Source organism: Triticum aestivum, chromosome 3B, assembly GCF_018294505.1.
Source record: "Triticum aestivum cultivar Chinese Spring chromosome 3B, IWGSC CS RefSeq v2.1, whole genome shotgun sequence".
NCBI lineage: Eukaryota > Viridiplantae > Streptophyta > Magnoliopsida > Poales > Poaceae > Triticum > Triticum aestivum.
This window is the reverse complement of record NC_057801.1, coordinates 240,741,015-240,756,959: the sequence shown is the minus strand read 5'-3', so window position 1 is coordinate 240,756,959 and position 15,945 is coordinate 240,741,015. Positions and strand designations below refer to the sequence as shown.

The following is a 15,945-nucleotide window of genomic DNA, read 5'->3' as shown; positions in this document are numbered from 1 at the left end:
TCAAATAAGGAAGAAATAATTTTTCAGGGCCAAATAGGGAAGCAAATTTTTAGGAAGGGCTAAATAAGGAATTCTCTTCAGGAAGAATGGAGGTCCGCAAGCCGTCGAGGACCATGGTGATAGAAGGAAGCCATGTCCGCGGGGAAAGACCAACTCCAAGAAAAAGGAGAAGCGTGATGCGGCATCATTTGCCTTGCAAGAAACTTTGAAAGGCATGATGACCCAATGGAGGAGGAGCGCCAGCAAGATACCTACATTGAGATATAAGGGAAGAAGCTCGAGATGGAGACGGAGATGCAAGCGAAGAAGTTCGAGATTGAGGCTACCAAAGGCAAGACTAAACCAAAAGAAGTGGCGCTCGCGTGCATGATGAAGGAGGTGGAGATCATGAACATGGACTTGAGCAGTGTCCCCGAGAAAGAGGCCTTAGTTCAAAAAAAATGCAGAGGGAGATGCTCAAGCTTGATGACTGATCCATGGCAGAGAGCGCCATCTTTTTTTATGCCGGCAAGTGTGCCAGCATGGCGACAGTCGAGACGCCCGCCCTTTTACTATGTGCTGGCAGTGTGTCGGTTGCTGGCATGGCGGAGAACTCTGTTGTTTTTGGAGGCTAGTACGGCCGCCGATATGAACTGTGGGCGCTGGCATGACCACTCGCAACTTTTTAGTTCATTTGCTTTCCACGCTGATGAAAATTGCGTCGGCCGTTTGGGCGCACAGGTCGAACACAGGCGGACATCGAGCGCCTAGCCGATCCAAACGGACAAAAAACGGACAAACCGCGCGTCCGTTTGGGTCGGCACGTTGGAGTTGCTCTCATACCCTAGGGCTGCGGGCGAGGGCGGGTGCGTCTCTTTTTTAGTTTTTTCAATGTTTTATATTTAATTATGTTTGAAGTGGACTTTGGCGGGCATTTTTAATATGTTTAATTATATTTTATTAATATGCATGTTTTAAATTAAAATGTTTTACGTGCCTATTTAGTTTTTTTAGACCGCGCGGACTAATGCACTTGCCTCATTGGGCGCACCAACGCCCCAAAATCCAAATTGGACAAAGTGCGTCCACTCAGCCGATCCAAACGGATAAAAAGTGGACAAAAACTGCGTCCGTTTGCATCAGCCGATTGGAGTTGCCCTTACACGATTACTTTTCCTTTGCATAATAAATTAGAGTTCTTGGCTCCTCATGAACAAGGAAAGAGTCACTATCCAATGACAAGCGGATTTTTATGATGCGAGATATCATTGCAACATATTGCTATTTTATCTAGATGCATGGATTAGTATGAACGCTACTGCATCATTACTTTCTGATAATTATAGTCTTTCACGTCGCTAGTATCAATTGCTAAGTGAAGGTTGGTAATTTCATAAGATAACTTATTCTTTGTTTTGATTGTCTTAAAAAGTCAAGGTCACAAAGAGTAATCCTAGGCATGATGCCTAGCCAAAAAATATTCATTGAGAACAAGTAGTGAGTAAGGTGAAACTCTCAAACCATATAGTAATAATGAATTGATGAACAAGAGCAAATGTGGCCAGTGAAAGTACGATATACAATTAGAATGTATTCTCAATTGACGGACAATGTGAATACATAACAACTGTCCTAGAACTGAAATAATAATTTCCTCCGTGGATTACTCTATAGCAGAAACTATTTTACCCGATGAGCAGCATGGCAGGACCGATGATCCAATATGTCTAAAGTAATATAACCCAGATAAATCCAGTGGTGTTGTATGCATAGGCTTGATAAACGCAGCATCGACCATTCATATGATGGGATACACCATGTGGCACTATATGAACGGACCATAAACCCACATGATTATGCTTGTGACCTTCGACGTGAGATGGAACCTTTATATGCTTCATCAGACCTCAAAGAAACGAAGCTCCACCATTGCTTCCTGATGCTTGGGCGAATACCAAGCTGTGGCCTTTGCTGAACCCAGAACCTTCAGGGCCCAATCAATGGCGAAGACCGAGTCGCCCACTCGAACAAAATGGTCTGGACTTCTTGGGTCAATGGCAACAGAAGATTCAACACGAAAGCTGAATGGTCCAACTATCTGCGCATAGAACAAAGGATAGCTTTACTGAGTGTTTTTAACTCTTTATGAACTGTCTGGTTAATTCATCTGCTTGGAATATATTGAAGTAAGGCAACAGGAGAAAAATAACCAAAAAGTACTTACCAATACTGATTCCTAAGTTCTAGGAAGGTGATACCATCTAACAGTAATAAAAACCATCAAGCCAAAAAAGGTAACTATACACAGGGGAAAAAACAGTATTTGCCACTTGAAACAAATGGTATTCATACATGGCATTCCATGTGTGACTGACATGTGGTGGCAAATAATTATCCTGTAGCTTCTGAGATTTCAGTAATGAAATGTGTTCCGCAATAACAGAGTAACTGGTGGGAGAAGTCATAAGCAATAGGACTTGCAATACAAGCCATAGACCCATAGTACCAGCTACCACGTACTTTCTCTAAGGCTCTAGGGTCAGTATCCACCTTACAGTAATAGCTAAGGAGTTGGAGTTCGACATCTAACCATAACCTAGTCCTAACTGATAACATGATTAAGCTCTCATGCGATGCATCCATTAGCAATAGATCAATATATGCTAGCTTCCCTTAATACTTGTTGCTAAGTACTTGTTAGTCCTCAGTGCCCAACTTTTCCAATCCTTGTGTACAGTTTGACAAATAACTGAAACGATAGAAGAAAACAAAAAGAGAGAGGAAAGAACCAGTATCCCGGCCATCAGTCAGAAAACTAATGGTAACTAGCAGAGTTCAATTACTGGATACCTCCTCCTAACAATTTGCTTATTGCTTTCAAGAAAAATGGTACTACCTCCGTCCTGGTTTATTAGTCCCCTTTGTAATCTGTGCCAAATTTTGACCAAAGATTTCACTAACAAAATGTTAATGCATGTCAATGAAAATTATATCGCCGGATTCATATTTGAATATAGTTTTCAAAGATATAACTTTTTGTGACATGCATGAACATTTTGTTAGTTAAATTTATGGTCAAAATTTAGGACGAAATACAATGAGGACCAATAAACCAGGACGGAGGTAGTACCCAGATAAAATTAACATATTACAGGACACCAATCGCTTTATGTGGAAAACTAAAATTCCACAGAGAGTAAAGATTTTTCATGTGGCTAGTTCTTAGAAACAGTATCCTATCCAAAGAAACTTGATTAGAAGAGGATGGATTGGTAGGAGGGCTTGCCCTTTTTGTAGTTTAGATGAATCTATTGATCATATGTTCATGAAAGGCTCCTTGGCTAGAATGCTGTGAAATATTTTAAAATGTGCTTTCAATTTGATTGACTTACCTGACAATACTGATGCTTTACTCAATAGTTGGTTGAATAATTTTAGAGCTGATGACAAACATCTGATGTTTACTGGAGTGGCTGTGGTCTTTTGGACCATTTGGAAAAGAAGAAATAGTACTATCTTTGACACTGCAAAAATTACCGACCCTTGTGTCGGGAAATACACTTCAGAACCTGGTTGTATATACACCCTATATGGGGATTTTTTTAATAATTAAACAAAAAGTCAAAATAGTTAAGAACTATTTTTAGAATAAACTTGACTTACTTTTGCAAGTATATAAGTTTTCAAGAAAAAAAACCAATGTTGACTTCATAGCGAAAAAGACAACATTTATTTGCTATTATAGGTCACTATTCACACTATGTTGGCCAAAAATTTGTCTTTTTTGAAAAGAAGTCAAAGGGGGATTTTCTTTTTGTGGAATTTTTCTCACGAGTACAATGGAAGATCAAGTTTATTTCAAAAATATTTTCAGAATTTTTTGACTTTTTATTGAAGTACTTTTTTTTCCATATAGGGTGTAAATGTCCTCATAGACCAAGCGTCCGCCTCCCCCTTGTGTCCTTGTTAATATGGTTGCTAGATGACTTAGTGATTGGATTGTTTTGCAGAAAAAGCAGGAAAATCAAAGAAAGCTGAAGTGGGTGGTAAGAATGCTTGAGCAGACAGCAAGTGAAGTGTTTCGTGCAGTCGAGGGATGGCATTTTGCTGTGCTCAGGATACAATGAAGATCCGTGGAAGTGCAAGATGACGAAGGAGCTACTTTTGGCCTTTTTGCTGTTCTACCGTCTCTGTCTGCTCATGTACTAACCTGTAATAGATGAAACATGTGCACTTTGTTTCTGCTCCTTTCTTTATGTAGTTAGGAAGTGGAAAAAACTCCCCTATGTTAGCATAAGCAATGTCTCAAAGCATTGCTTCTCATCGTCCTGGGTGCCTTCTGATGGTGCACTGAAGCCCCTGGTGGATCTTCAGATGATCGTGGATCACCTTGATATATCTAGGTGCTCTAGGTCATATATAGCATATGCTGCTTTATATTTTCTGTCTGGTAGATGTAAGACATTGTGGTTTCTGTTAAATGAAATCGGAGGGAGAGCCCTCTTTGTCAAAAAAAAAAAGGACACCAATCAAGTTTTCCTAAAGAAAACATAGAGATGCACGTATGTTGTTTGATATATAATAGCATTGTGTCAACCTATTCCTGCTAGAAAGTGACAGTATAACTAAGCTCTTCGATACCTTGATTAATCAAATAGCAAAGCATGTCAGACAAAATTTCTTCCACCTTAGGGTTATTGGCTGAACTAAAAAAGATATCGAAATGATTTGACAGATCAAATCTGAAAAAAGAGAGTAAGAGTATCTTGCTTTGTGGCATGACAGTCTGCGTACAGAATGACCTTCTAGTTCTAGGTAACAGAGCACAAAGTGAAATGGAAGAAAAATATGACTCACCTGTTGTTGAAGAGAAACAATCACATCTGGACAAACATCACAGAATGTCTCTAAATCAGGCCGTCTAGAGAAGAAAAAATCTTGCGCTAATCGAGAAGCACCACGTAAGAACAAAGATCCTGAGGATATATCTAATCGGGCACTGACCCTGGTCAAATCCAGGAAAAGCCTCTGGAAATTTCCATGTTGAGCTGTAAAAGTAACAGAAGCAAAGAGGTCTGCAAATGCAGCAAACTTATTCCTCTCGTGGAATACTCTGAAGGCATTGCTTTTTCGCATTTCGTCCGGCACTATAATTCTTTTTGAACAATCTCCCAAAGAACCACTGGCTACAGCACCTGAATGAATAAAATGAGGCAGAAAACAGTAAACAATTTGGTGCTGGCGACCTATAAATCCAATACAGGGCTATAAAGTAGTTCGCGATAATATATCCATTTTTGACTTGCAAAATCTTGTGATACATTGGAACACTAGGGAAAATGTTGGTCATATTATCATATATTCTTGAAATGTGACAATGAGCAGGACATGGCATGTGAGTGAAAATGTTGTCAAAAACATAACCTCTAAGCAAGTAGACCCAAGAACTTTTCTTGAAAGCAGCTTACAGAATGTGTCACTGAAGCTCAAGGACAGATTTTACAACTACAAAGATGTAATCAGCTTATCAGCACAACACTAAAACTGTAAAACATGGTAAGATTCTTACCAACAATTCCAGTGAATGAAACATGAGGGTCTGAGAGAAATGCATCATAAGGCTGAACCATTTTTAGCTTGTCTTCTTTCTTCCTCCAAGCATCAATACTTCTCTTGATGGAAATAGCTGCTTTAGCACACAAACCAGGTAGCAGAGCGAGAGGAACATCATTGGTTTCATCACCACCAAAACATTTTGGCTCCCCACTATTCTGTTGTAACAATAGATGATAACTCAATCCAGAACTGGAGCCGACTGAAGCAAGATCAGCTGACAATGATAAAGGCACATCCCAGTACACCCCCTGTTTATCAACAAATAATCCAGGCCAAGATGCTGCTAATGTAATATTTTGTTGAGGAAGCTGCAAACAGTAAAAAGAATGGTTCAGTTCATCCAAGCATTCAGAACAGCAACAGTAGCATTAGTTCAGTAAACCAGTCATCCCCAAAACAGAGCAAGATCAAGTATTCCATAAATCCATCACAACCTATTGATGACTACATGTCCTAATCGGCATGCATGAAGAAAATAAGATTTAGTGAGAAATGGCAGCACAAACATAACAGAATACACGCAAGTAGCTAACTATATGCCGAAGAGCCTAAGGGCATCCAGGTGTTTTGCCTTGTGGTGAATAATCGCTTTGCCTCGGTCCCCCTTGTTGATATTGTACAACTCCAGCAGCAATGCCGTGTCTGGTGTGATCAAGAATTCCGTGCCAACACCTAGAGAAATGACGTCATGCAAATGCCTCTCGAGATCATTGGACCAGGGAACCCCTTGTCGATGATTTGACAGCTTCTCCTTCACGGCTGTCACGAGCTTCTGTACATGAAGCTGCTCCAAGATAGTAAATGACCTGCACAGATCACATTAAGTTGTTAGTGAACATGAGTCTGGTCAGATCAACTGCAAAAATGTCTTATATTTAGTTACAGAGGTAGTACTTGTTACACATGAATTAAAATCATTGCAATTATACAGTTCGTCTTCGTGCAAGCAGGCAAGGTTCAAATAAACGAACACAATAACCAGACACAAGGCATTCAGAAACAACTACCTAAGAAATCTACGACTAATGTTCCATCCACTCGGATGGGGCTGGTACGTGTGGAACCAGTATTGGAATCGGCACCTGGTATACCACATTTCACTACCTATCAACCGCGGCAATCCTTGGAAGGGTGCAGATACGTAAGTAGGACCGTTTCCCGCAGGATTGTTGGTGAGTTAGGTTGTGAGGGGAGGGGGGTTACCAGTTGTGGGCGAGATGGAGGAGGTGCGCGTGATGGAGGGAGAGGCCGGCGCGGGAGGCGGAGAAGGAGGGGACGAGCGGGGAGGCCATGAAGCGGTGGAAGAAGTCGAGCTGCTTGGTGCGGGTGACGCGGGGCCCCCGCGAGAGACCGAGGGGCAGCGGGTCGCCCGGGACCGGGCGCGCCGTGCCCTCCATCGTCGCCGGGGACTCCACGTCCAGCTCCCACCTCCCTTCCCTGTCCGTCAGCCATCGCATCTGCCGCAACATCGCCGCCGACGCCGCTTTCGCCGGGCTTTTTCTCGGATTGTTCTTTCGCTTTGTGCTGCGTCCGAGTGTTGCAGCTGTTGCGGTGCGTCCCAAAGATAGGGGGGTGACGAGCCACGCTGGCTGTGACGGAGCATGGCGACTGCCTACGTGGCAAATAACATGTAAACTGGGTCTTTTTTTTTCAGAAAAAAACAACGAGCCTCGTCCATTTCTGCTAGAGAACCCACCACAAGTAAACTGGGCAAATAGGTGCTGATTACTCTCCTTTTTGCAAAATATGATTAAACTGGTACTGGATCTAACATCAATCCGTTGTAAGCCCAAATTTTGTAGGAAAAATGCTCCTATTTTCTTATTGTTTTTTATATATAGCTGACCACTCTTTCCAAGCAGTGAAAAATGCTCCTATATACAGCGAAATTAAAACGCCTGGATTCAGTAGAATTTTACTGAAAACAGGCAATTCCCACAAATAATCCAGGAAAACCGCACGTACCAAGGACCTCCCGGCGGCATGCAGAACATAGGCTTACAACGAGAAGATGAAATCTTTCATTCATGAATAGAGATTCCATCGGTTCATTATACATAAGCTTTGCACAAATTAAGTTACATAAACTGCCGGATCTCCGCTGTGTAACACTTCACATGGTCTGCTAAAAATCACACTGGTCATCATTCTTATTCCTCACCAAACCAAAACAAACGACCACGACAGTCGCTTACTGTAAGAATCTAATCGTGTAAAAACTTACAACTAGCTAATGACTTTAGCTGTACTGGCACACGGCCATATAAATTACTTGCACTCCCGCAAAAAATAATACTTACACATCGCAACATATCGCGAATCAGCAGTCTTTGCCCAGTATCCAGGAGCTTGGTGCAGCCCAGCAACTACGGCCACACAGTCCTTACCAACTTGCAATTCTTCTTATTTCCATCGCCCAGTCTCCGCGCGTGATTAGACATAGAGGGAACTCGTTGACACCAATGTTATTGATCGCCGGAATAAGAATGGACGTCGTGTGCAAGCGTCTAAGAGGTGCTTAAAGGATTAGCAACAATTCATAGTGAAACAACGAACAGTTGTGGATACAACAGAGTAATTCGTCGATGCAACCAATGTCAATGTAGCACGTACCCTAGGCTTGTTTTCAACAAATTTAAGTGGAGGCCACATAGTTAGTATAGCATGTACTCCCTCCGTTCCTAAATATAAGTCTTTTTAGCAATTTCAATATGGACTACATACGGATGTATATAGACATACTTTAGAGTATAGATTCACTAATTTGCTCCGTATGTAGTCCATATTGAAATCTCTAGAAAGACTTACATTTAGGAACGGAGGGAGTACAAATAGTGTGCTCATGTCGATGTTCTTTTACTGTTTTTCTTTACAGATTTGTAACACAGTAACAGCTATTGTGGTGATTTTCAGGTACGCAGATTGTTCAAGTGACCTGGAGTACTTTTCAATGTGCTGCGTTGGTAGTTTCACGACATCAAGTAGATATGATAAATAGTACTCCCTCCGTCCCATAATATAAGAACGTTTTTCAAGCTTTGTTAGTTTGAAAAACGTTCTTATATTATGGGACGGAGGGAGTATATTCTACCTCTGCCTACTCCCATTGGCACAAAACGCTCTTAGCAAGAGGAGAACTACTTGAAGGCAAGTGGCAAAGAAAATAACTTCACTAGGCAAATCAACAGAATGCCCTTTCCTAAAACCATGTCTAACATTCTTTTTACATATTCCAAGGCATTTGCAGGAGTGATTGTGTCATCCCTTTACTGCTATAACGTGTCTTCAGTGATTGTAGTGGAGAATTGCCACTCTAAAGGCTCAGGTAATAAACTCGAGCACAATGCAAAATGACAAAAGGTAACAGGACACAATATTATATGGATCTGTGCATTTACCTGTTCTTGTGATCGAAAATACATGAATGGAGTATAGTGTAGAAAGTTTGAAACCCTTGAAGTGTATATATCAGCATATCTACAACAAAGGAAAAATAGTTGCATTTACACAAATAAGCCAGTGGTCTGTAAAATATGCAGCAATATGAAAACATAACCACTCACTTCTCAATTTGCCTGGTTAGATGACTCTTGTCCCATAGGCCAGCGCGTGACAGCCAACCCCATCTTAAAGAGGAAATAACATTTGCTTAGTTTATCTTGCTACAATTAGATCGTATGCAACGAACCAGGAGATATATGAACGACATAGGACATTAGTTCCAGAGTGACGGGAATTGTAGACATTAGAAATAAGAAGCAAAATAGAAGTTATGCCCTGAAATTTTTACAGCTGCCAAACTTAACAGCCATTTCTTCTGCAAGGAACACATTTGATGTGGAAGATATGCTGGAAACGACACATTTGATGTACGTCTTTGACATAAAACATGCTCATAGGAACTTGGCAGTAGTGATTGTTATACCTTTTATTGAAAAGTTCTCCATCTGATTCCAGCAATGGCACGATCTTTTCATCTAATCTCTGCATAACAATGAGCAACTTTTGCATACTTTCTGTAAGCTCCTGATCATTCATACAAGTTGCAGCAAGCGTCTGGAAAAGAGTGAAATCGAGATATTAGCGCACGCATATTAAGAACTCAACAAAATCGTCAGAGCCTGCAAGCAGAAACAAAATCACGAGACTATCTTTGTTTTTGGCTTAAGCTGTAGGTAGTTTCTATGCTGCACCAGTGTTCAGTGAATTGCTGAAATTGTGTTGTTAATTGGTAAAATCTCAAGCTACACGAGGGAAAGAAAATTGAACATGTTAAATCTTACAAAGGCATTTCTTCACCCTACTACCTGTGCAGGGCGTGAATTTGTGCGTCTCTGCAGAGCCAGGCGAAGTTGGTTGAAAAGGTCTCCAACAATTTCCTTTTGTTGTATAAGTGTGACAAGCTTTTCTTTCTGAGCATGGCTTTTGATTAGTGCGTCAAACTGCAATACAGGAGGGGGAAAATTGGTAGCTAGAACAAAGATACTTTTATCAGCAATATGGCACAAACATTAAAACTAAATATAATCCTTTTCTGGGTTCTGTTTCAGAGAATTCAGGATCAACAGATGCAAAATATTTCAAATCGACATGGTTAATAGGTAACTGCATCATCAGAACTCAGTCCCTCCAAATCAACATGCTGCAAAGTACTTAGATCCCTCTAAAATTGTGATTTCATCAGTTCAAAATAGATAGACCTAAGTAGCATGCTTCATGCTTATGCTGAGTTTAGGGACCAAAGAAGGTGACGAATTTATGTACCTAAGTGGGGCAATGGGAAAAGTCTAAGGACCTCTGGTGCAATTTACTCAAGCAAGTAAATTATGTTAAAATGAGTTCAGAAATAAAATGCAATACAGGGAAGCTACCAGTGATAGACTAATAAACTTTTGATTAAAAAAAGCTTATTTACCTCCTATTCGTATACCTAGAATGTGATATAGTAATTATAAATGCTATTTGGAACTCGGTTTTGTATTAATTGGTGAGAAAAGTAAGCAACCTAACCTCATCTTCCAGTTCTCGGCATATTAATGCTGTCCTCCATCGTAAATGAACCTTTGATTGGCTCACATCTGTAAAAATATGGTCCCCCACATATAATATTTCATCTCCATGAATATCTAGTGACTTCTCAACCATCTGAGCACTACCACCAGAGTACAAGCCACCTAAATACCCAATTAAGAGAAGAGTAATAAGTCAGTCAACACACACAAAAAATCCTGGTCAAGCCGGCACATCAGAAACAGACACATGAACAGAAAAGAAACAAGACATCAAAGTTGCAGGATCTAGCTACGTAAGCATAAAAAGGCCAAGGAAGGGAGCTAGCTCATCTGTGGATGAAGATGAACAATGAAACTATAACTGCAAATCATCTTTAAGATCCATAATTATTTTGCAGAAGGGTGTAGTGAAGCAAACCTCACGACTCACGTTATAATACCAAAACAACTACATGTACATGTCTCTTATGTGGTTGCTGGCACATGCACTTTGTCTTAGTGGCTATAAAATGGTCAGCTTGCATTTAGATCATATAAATTCATATGTTAGAGCTTTTATAAATGGTATGCATAATTTTTTTATTCCTATCTTATCATGAAGTGTTATTTTATTTTTACAAGTATTTATTTCTCGGTCAAGAGGGCAGGCCTGGCGCAGTGGTGAAGTTCTCCCCACTTGTGCCAAGAGGTCCTGGGTTCGAACCAGCCTCTCCGCATTGCACTTTGCAGGGGTAAGACTAGGTTCCTATAATCCCTCCCCAGACCCCACCTTGTGTGGGAGCTTCTATGCACTGGGTCTGTCCTTTTTTATTTATTTATTTCTCGGTCAATCTGAAATATGTCTACTAGTACTCATATGATATTTCATTCAATACTTTATTTTGTTTTAAAGAATTGAGCTTACAAATCAATTATTACCATGCATATTGGCAGTCTAAAATTTGAATGTGGTTCATTACAGTGCAAAAAGAACAGAACAAGTCGAGATTCTAAGAATATAAATATAGAAGTTAGATCACAGCAGTAACAATGTTGAGATTTTCACCTGAATTTGCCTTAAAACAGGGACGTAATAAACCATCGTCAGTGACAACCTCGTACAATGGATGTGAAATTTGGAAAAACTCTGGTTTCCTCGCGGAGACTATAACCTACATTAATACAGAATCGACTAGTCTTCATGAAGTTTGAGTATGATGATAAGCAAAGACTGAGACACAGTTACCTTCAACGTTATCAACATAGAAGGGACATAAATACTCACCATTTCAAATAGATCTCTCCATCCCATGTCATTAGGAAGAAAGCGATTGAATGCATGATTCATCATTTTGTTTGTATAGTGGTAATCTGAGTTAGTAATAAGAAGCAACCTTTTTCCAGCCTGATGAGTTGAAAAGGGAAAATAAGTCATTTAGTATAGTAGTATAATGGCTCAAATATTCAAATGGATCATGGGCTGTTAAGGTGACAATATGTTAACCTCCTTTTGATCTAGAAGAGCTAGAGGCAGTTCTGGATCAGGCTCGACAAACCGCTCGGGCTCAGCCATTATTTCGCTCTACATTTCAACCAGCTAAAGAAATTTTAAGACCAGTATCAGTCATAAGTAAATATATAACGACAAAAGGTTACCTTGAGTTGACCTTCTACATGTGCTCGAAAAAGTGCTTTGGAAACAGCCTGAAATCAACATACTCCGAATGTTATACACAACAAACACGGTCATGCAAAAGAAGCAGCAATGCTCTTACATTGTACAGCCCTTTGTAATCCAGTGGCCCAAGTTCAGCAGGCACCAACCCCTGATCCAACTTGTCAACCATCTGAAACAATAAGAATGACATGTCATTCATGTCTATAAAATTATAAAAATATCATTCAATTTAAGCTTGAGAAAATGTTTATCATGACAGGCTCAAGGTTATCACCCTGTTATTTATTTATGTGTTTGCTTTAAAAACATAGCAAATATTTCCTGAATGAATTAAAGCAGGACTAATCATGTTAATGTATATGTCTTGGGGGTAAATACGGTTCTATTTGTGAACACACGGTAAGCTGGATGAGCTTCTTCAAGGAAATGCTTAATCAAATGCCCACTGCAAACTACTCCCTCCGTCCCATAATGTAAGACGTTTTTTGACACTACACAGTAAATACCAAGTAGCCCCTTTCATTACTGCTACAAACCCCACTACAACCGAAAAGAATAACAACCTGGTATCCTCACATGTCATCATTTCTGCAAATTATTCTGTACATTAAATTAATGTACGAGCCTAAAATGTAACATATGTCATAATCCGCTCCCCCAGAAAACAAGGACACATTTTCATGGATGAAAGAGAAGAGCACATTAAAATAGCAAGAAGAACTTTTGTCAAGCTAGGATTGGTATCATATTTTCCCCTTATTTTAAACCACCTTTTGCAATTCTTACCAAGTCTTTTACTGACATTGACAAATACTCTGCTTCTAATGAAATGATCTATATTTGAGAGAGAAATCAACTGACGATGGTAGCATATGTAAATGTGAATGATAGTTGTTTATTTAAATGAATACCTCCATATCAAGTGGCATCACACAAGATAGTTAACAGATTAAGGAAAAGGTAAGTGACCTGCATGAACATGACAGCTTCTGAAACAGAGAAAAGGGTATTAAGGAACTCCCATGTATCTTCTTTCCGCAGGTCCACCAACTCTCGTCCATATATTTCACTACACGCAAGCACAAGTTATAATTCTCCAGCAGCAACAAAATTGACAAAAAAACCTCATCTATGTCTACCTCACAGCACGAGTGGGCAACATTTGGGTACCGTGCATGACCCTCTTGATGTACCCAAAACGGTCAGCTTTTACCAAGTTTCCTTTTACTTTATCCATAATAAGACCCCTAATAACCTGTGGAAAAGTAGTCATGTCACTAAGGGTTATGTATGCCTTCTGCGGTATTACGATAAAGTACACACAGGTACACTTACCAGGTCAGGATCAAATTCAAGGTCGTCTACTAGGAAACCCATGCTCTTCAGGTTGGCCATCCCATAATCATATGCACGCCCTTCCCAGGCCTACACAAATTTCACAAGACGTCGTTACTTTATATAATTTTTACCATAATAATATAGTGAAAAACACAAAGAACATTCACTTCATCTAATCCAAGATTTGAGGCTCTATGGAGAGAAGAAAAAACTACAAATAGGATAACTCGTAGTTAGCAGTTAGCACTCATACTGTCCTGCATATGTAATTTTCAGAATTATACATGCCATATCATTTCAACAAATATGTTAATTTTCTACATATGCATCCCTCGTTTTCAGAGCATTTAGTAGACAAATCAAGAAAATGGATGTTGAAGTACCATCACGTTGTAATGAATCAATGTATAATCCATGTCATAGCCAATGACACTGATAGATCGAAGATTTAGTGTCCTGGTGCAGAAAATTCCACGAGGAGAGTTCCTTACTGTTAAAGGATCCTGCATTTAGCAAATAGACAGCAATCTTGTGTCACTGGAAGGGTGACTAATTTCTCCATCATCATGATGCTCGATCAAGATATGATTGGCAAAAGAAAAAGGAAAACAATGGAAGTTCAGAATAAAACATTAGCAGTCATAGAATAACCGCAAAACAAATCTATTGTTCCACTGTCCAGAATTTAAAGTTAAACGTTTACTTGCAACTTGAGTATCGTCTATTTGTCAATTTTTGTAATATTTTTTGTTTTTGCCATTATCATGTTTCCGCTGCAGTTACTATTCACTAAATGAGTAAATATTGGGCAATTTCAAACTACTTCTAAATAAGAGAAACATAAGTGAAGTGCAATTAGGTAGCCTTTTTTGCAAATAAATTAGGTATGTGTTTAAAGAGAAACATATGGATTTTATTAATCATCAATCCACTAGAAAAAACAGCCATGAAACAATTTTTCCACTATAGATAATCCAATCGAATTACATTACATATAGCTTTAAAGGCTTTATGAATATTATTACCACCATATCATTTTTGCTTGATACTACTATTATTTTACTTTCTCGGTTGATATTATTGCAATTAATGAGAAAATCCATGAAAGTTCTATTTCATCACAAACTGAGGTCCAGGAAGCAGATTTCTATTTTTACTTTTTATAAAAAAGGAAGATTCTAGGCGGAAGTTCTAAGTAACATTGATCGAAACATTAGTAAGAGTTCTATAAAATAAATGTTACATAACACGAAAGAATAGAAGAAGCATACCAAACATCAGCAAGGTGAAAATCATGCTAATGGGGTACGGAGTAGAATATTACTGCAATTCCCAGGTCACTGAGCAACGTTTCAGCTTGTCTCGCTTCTTTCCAAGCTATCTGCTCTATAGGACCATGCAATGTTGACTGTCCATTCCCACCTGAAATTCAAGAACTTAGGAGTAATTAGAGCAAATTTCTAGCATAATTCTGATACTGTTACGGTGCGTTCCATCGGGAAAAAGAGTATATTATGCCTGATGCTTTTGGCAGACAAATGATCGTGTGGTGTCGCCACAATAGTTTCATCAACATAATGGCATCCGCTCAGCAGAGAGGGGGAAGTAGCTCAGAATTAGGGAAGTCGGAGCTCACCGAGCGCGTCGAGGTGCCTCCTGCGCACGTTCAAATCCCCCTTGGTGCTCTCCCCGAGGTAGTCCACCTCCGACAGCCTCGACGATGTCACGGAAAAGTACGGCTCCTCATCGTCGTCGTACTCCTCGCTCGGCTCCCCCTTGACTGCCGACGGCTTGCTGGCGTCGAGCGCGCGGCACCGGAGCGACAGGACAGAGCCCGGGAGGCGGAGGCGAGCCCTGACGAGGCATCGCGGCTGTGGCGACGGCACTCTGGAGCGACGCGGCGGGAAACGGAGGCAGAGGCGCCGCACGAGCTCGACGGGGTCCGCCATTGCCGCGCGCGCGCTGCTGGGGTGCTGGTTGGTTTGCCTTTGGTTGAGACCGAGAGCGACCGCGATGCGGGGAGTGGATGGGGGAGGTGGGAGGTTAGTGGGGGAGTGGGGACGACGGCACGCTGTAAATTGAGAAAAAGTTCGAAATACTTTTGAAAAACTCTTTTAAATTCCCTAAGAAATTTTAAATACAGGTTCAATAAAAAGGCTGAAATACGCCCATATTTTTAACTCTTTTTCTAACACGCCAGATTCATGCTTACCTGCAACAATTATTGAATTGCTCTCTTCAATGCTGAAGGTGTTTTCCATGCTTCTCGCGTCTACTACTCGTGTCACCTTATAAAACGTCAAAAAAAAAGTACAAACGCAAACGCTCTGCTGAATATATTGT

The 15,945-nt window shown here is 40.2% G+C and overlaps 2 protein-coding genes across 2 annotated transcripts; both read right to left on the bottom strand.

The window, feature by feature from the left end:
• Nucleotides 1-1,481: 1,481 nt before the first annotated feature.
• On the bottom strand, nt 1,482-7,148 carry LOC123069523 (protein TRIGALACTOSYLDIACYLGLYCEROL 4, chloroplastic). The gene is made up of 5 exons (XM_044492401.1): nt 6,799-7,148; nt 6,167-6,401; nt 5,549-5,903; nt 4,837-5,174; nt 1,482-2,077 (listed from the first exon to the last, which is right to left on the bottom strand). Exons 1-5 carry the CDS (start codon nt 7,062-7,064, stop codon nt 1,880-1,882), a joined length of 1,392 nt encoding a protein of 463 aa, XP_044348336.1. The 5' UTR covers nt 7,065-7,148; the 3' UTR covers nt 1,482-1,879.
• Nucleotides 7,149-7,593: 445 nt separating this feature from the next.
• On the bottom strand, nt 7,594-15,637 carry LOC123069522 (5'-nucleotidase domain-containing protein 4). The gene is made up of 17 exons (XM_044492400.1): nt 15,239-15,637; nt 14,927-15,024; nt 13,986-14,105; nt 13,600-13,689; nt 13,404-13,519; nt 13,234-13,333; nt 12,362-12,433; nt 12,243-12,290; nt 12,091-12,168; nt 11,872-11,991; nt 11,653-11,758; nt 10,606-10,769; nt 9,903-10,037; nt 9,521-9,651; nt 9,159-9,221; nt 8,994-9,072; nt 7,594-8,102 (listed from the first exon to the last, which is right to left on the bottom strand). Exons 1-17 carry the CDS (start codon nt 15,549-15,551, stop codon nt 8,061-8,063), a joined length of 1,875 nt encoding a protein of 624 aa, XP_044348335.1. The 5' UTR covers nt 15,552-15,637; the 3' UTR covers nt 7,594-8,060.
• Nucleotides 15,638-15,945: the final 308 nt, after the last annotated feature.

Coding starts and splice junctions, on each gene's coding strand:
- LOC123069523 (XM_044492401.1), bottom strand. CDS start 7,064: ATGTTGCGGCAGATGCGATGGCTGACGGACAGGGAAGGGAGGTGGGAG. Junction 5,904..6,166: donor AAGCGATTATTCACCACAAG/GCAAAACACCTG, acceptor TACTGTTTGCAG/CTTCCTCAACAAAATATTAC. Junction 5,175..5,548: donor TTCATTCACTGGAATTGTTG/GTAAGAATCTTA, acceptor TTATTCATTCAG/GTGCTGTAGCCAGTGGTTCT.
- LOC123069522 (XM_044492400.1), bottom strand. CDS start 15,551: ATGGCGGACCCCGTCGAGCTCGTGCGGCGCCTCTGCCTCCGTTTCCCG. Junction 14,106..14,926: donor TCAGTGACCTGGGAATTGCA/GTAATATTCTAC, acceptor TGCTAAATGCAG/GATCCTTTAACAGTAAGGAA. Junction 8,103..8,993: donor ATTTTCGATCACAAGAACAG/GTAAATGCACAG, acceptor AGCACCTCTTAG/ACGCTTGCACACGACGTCCA.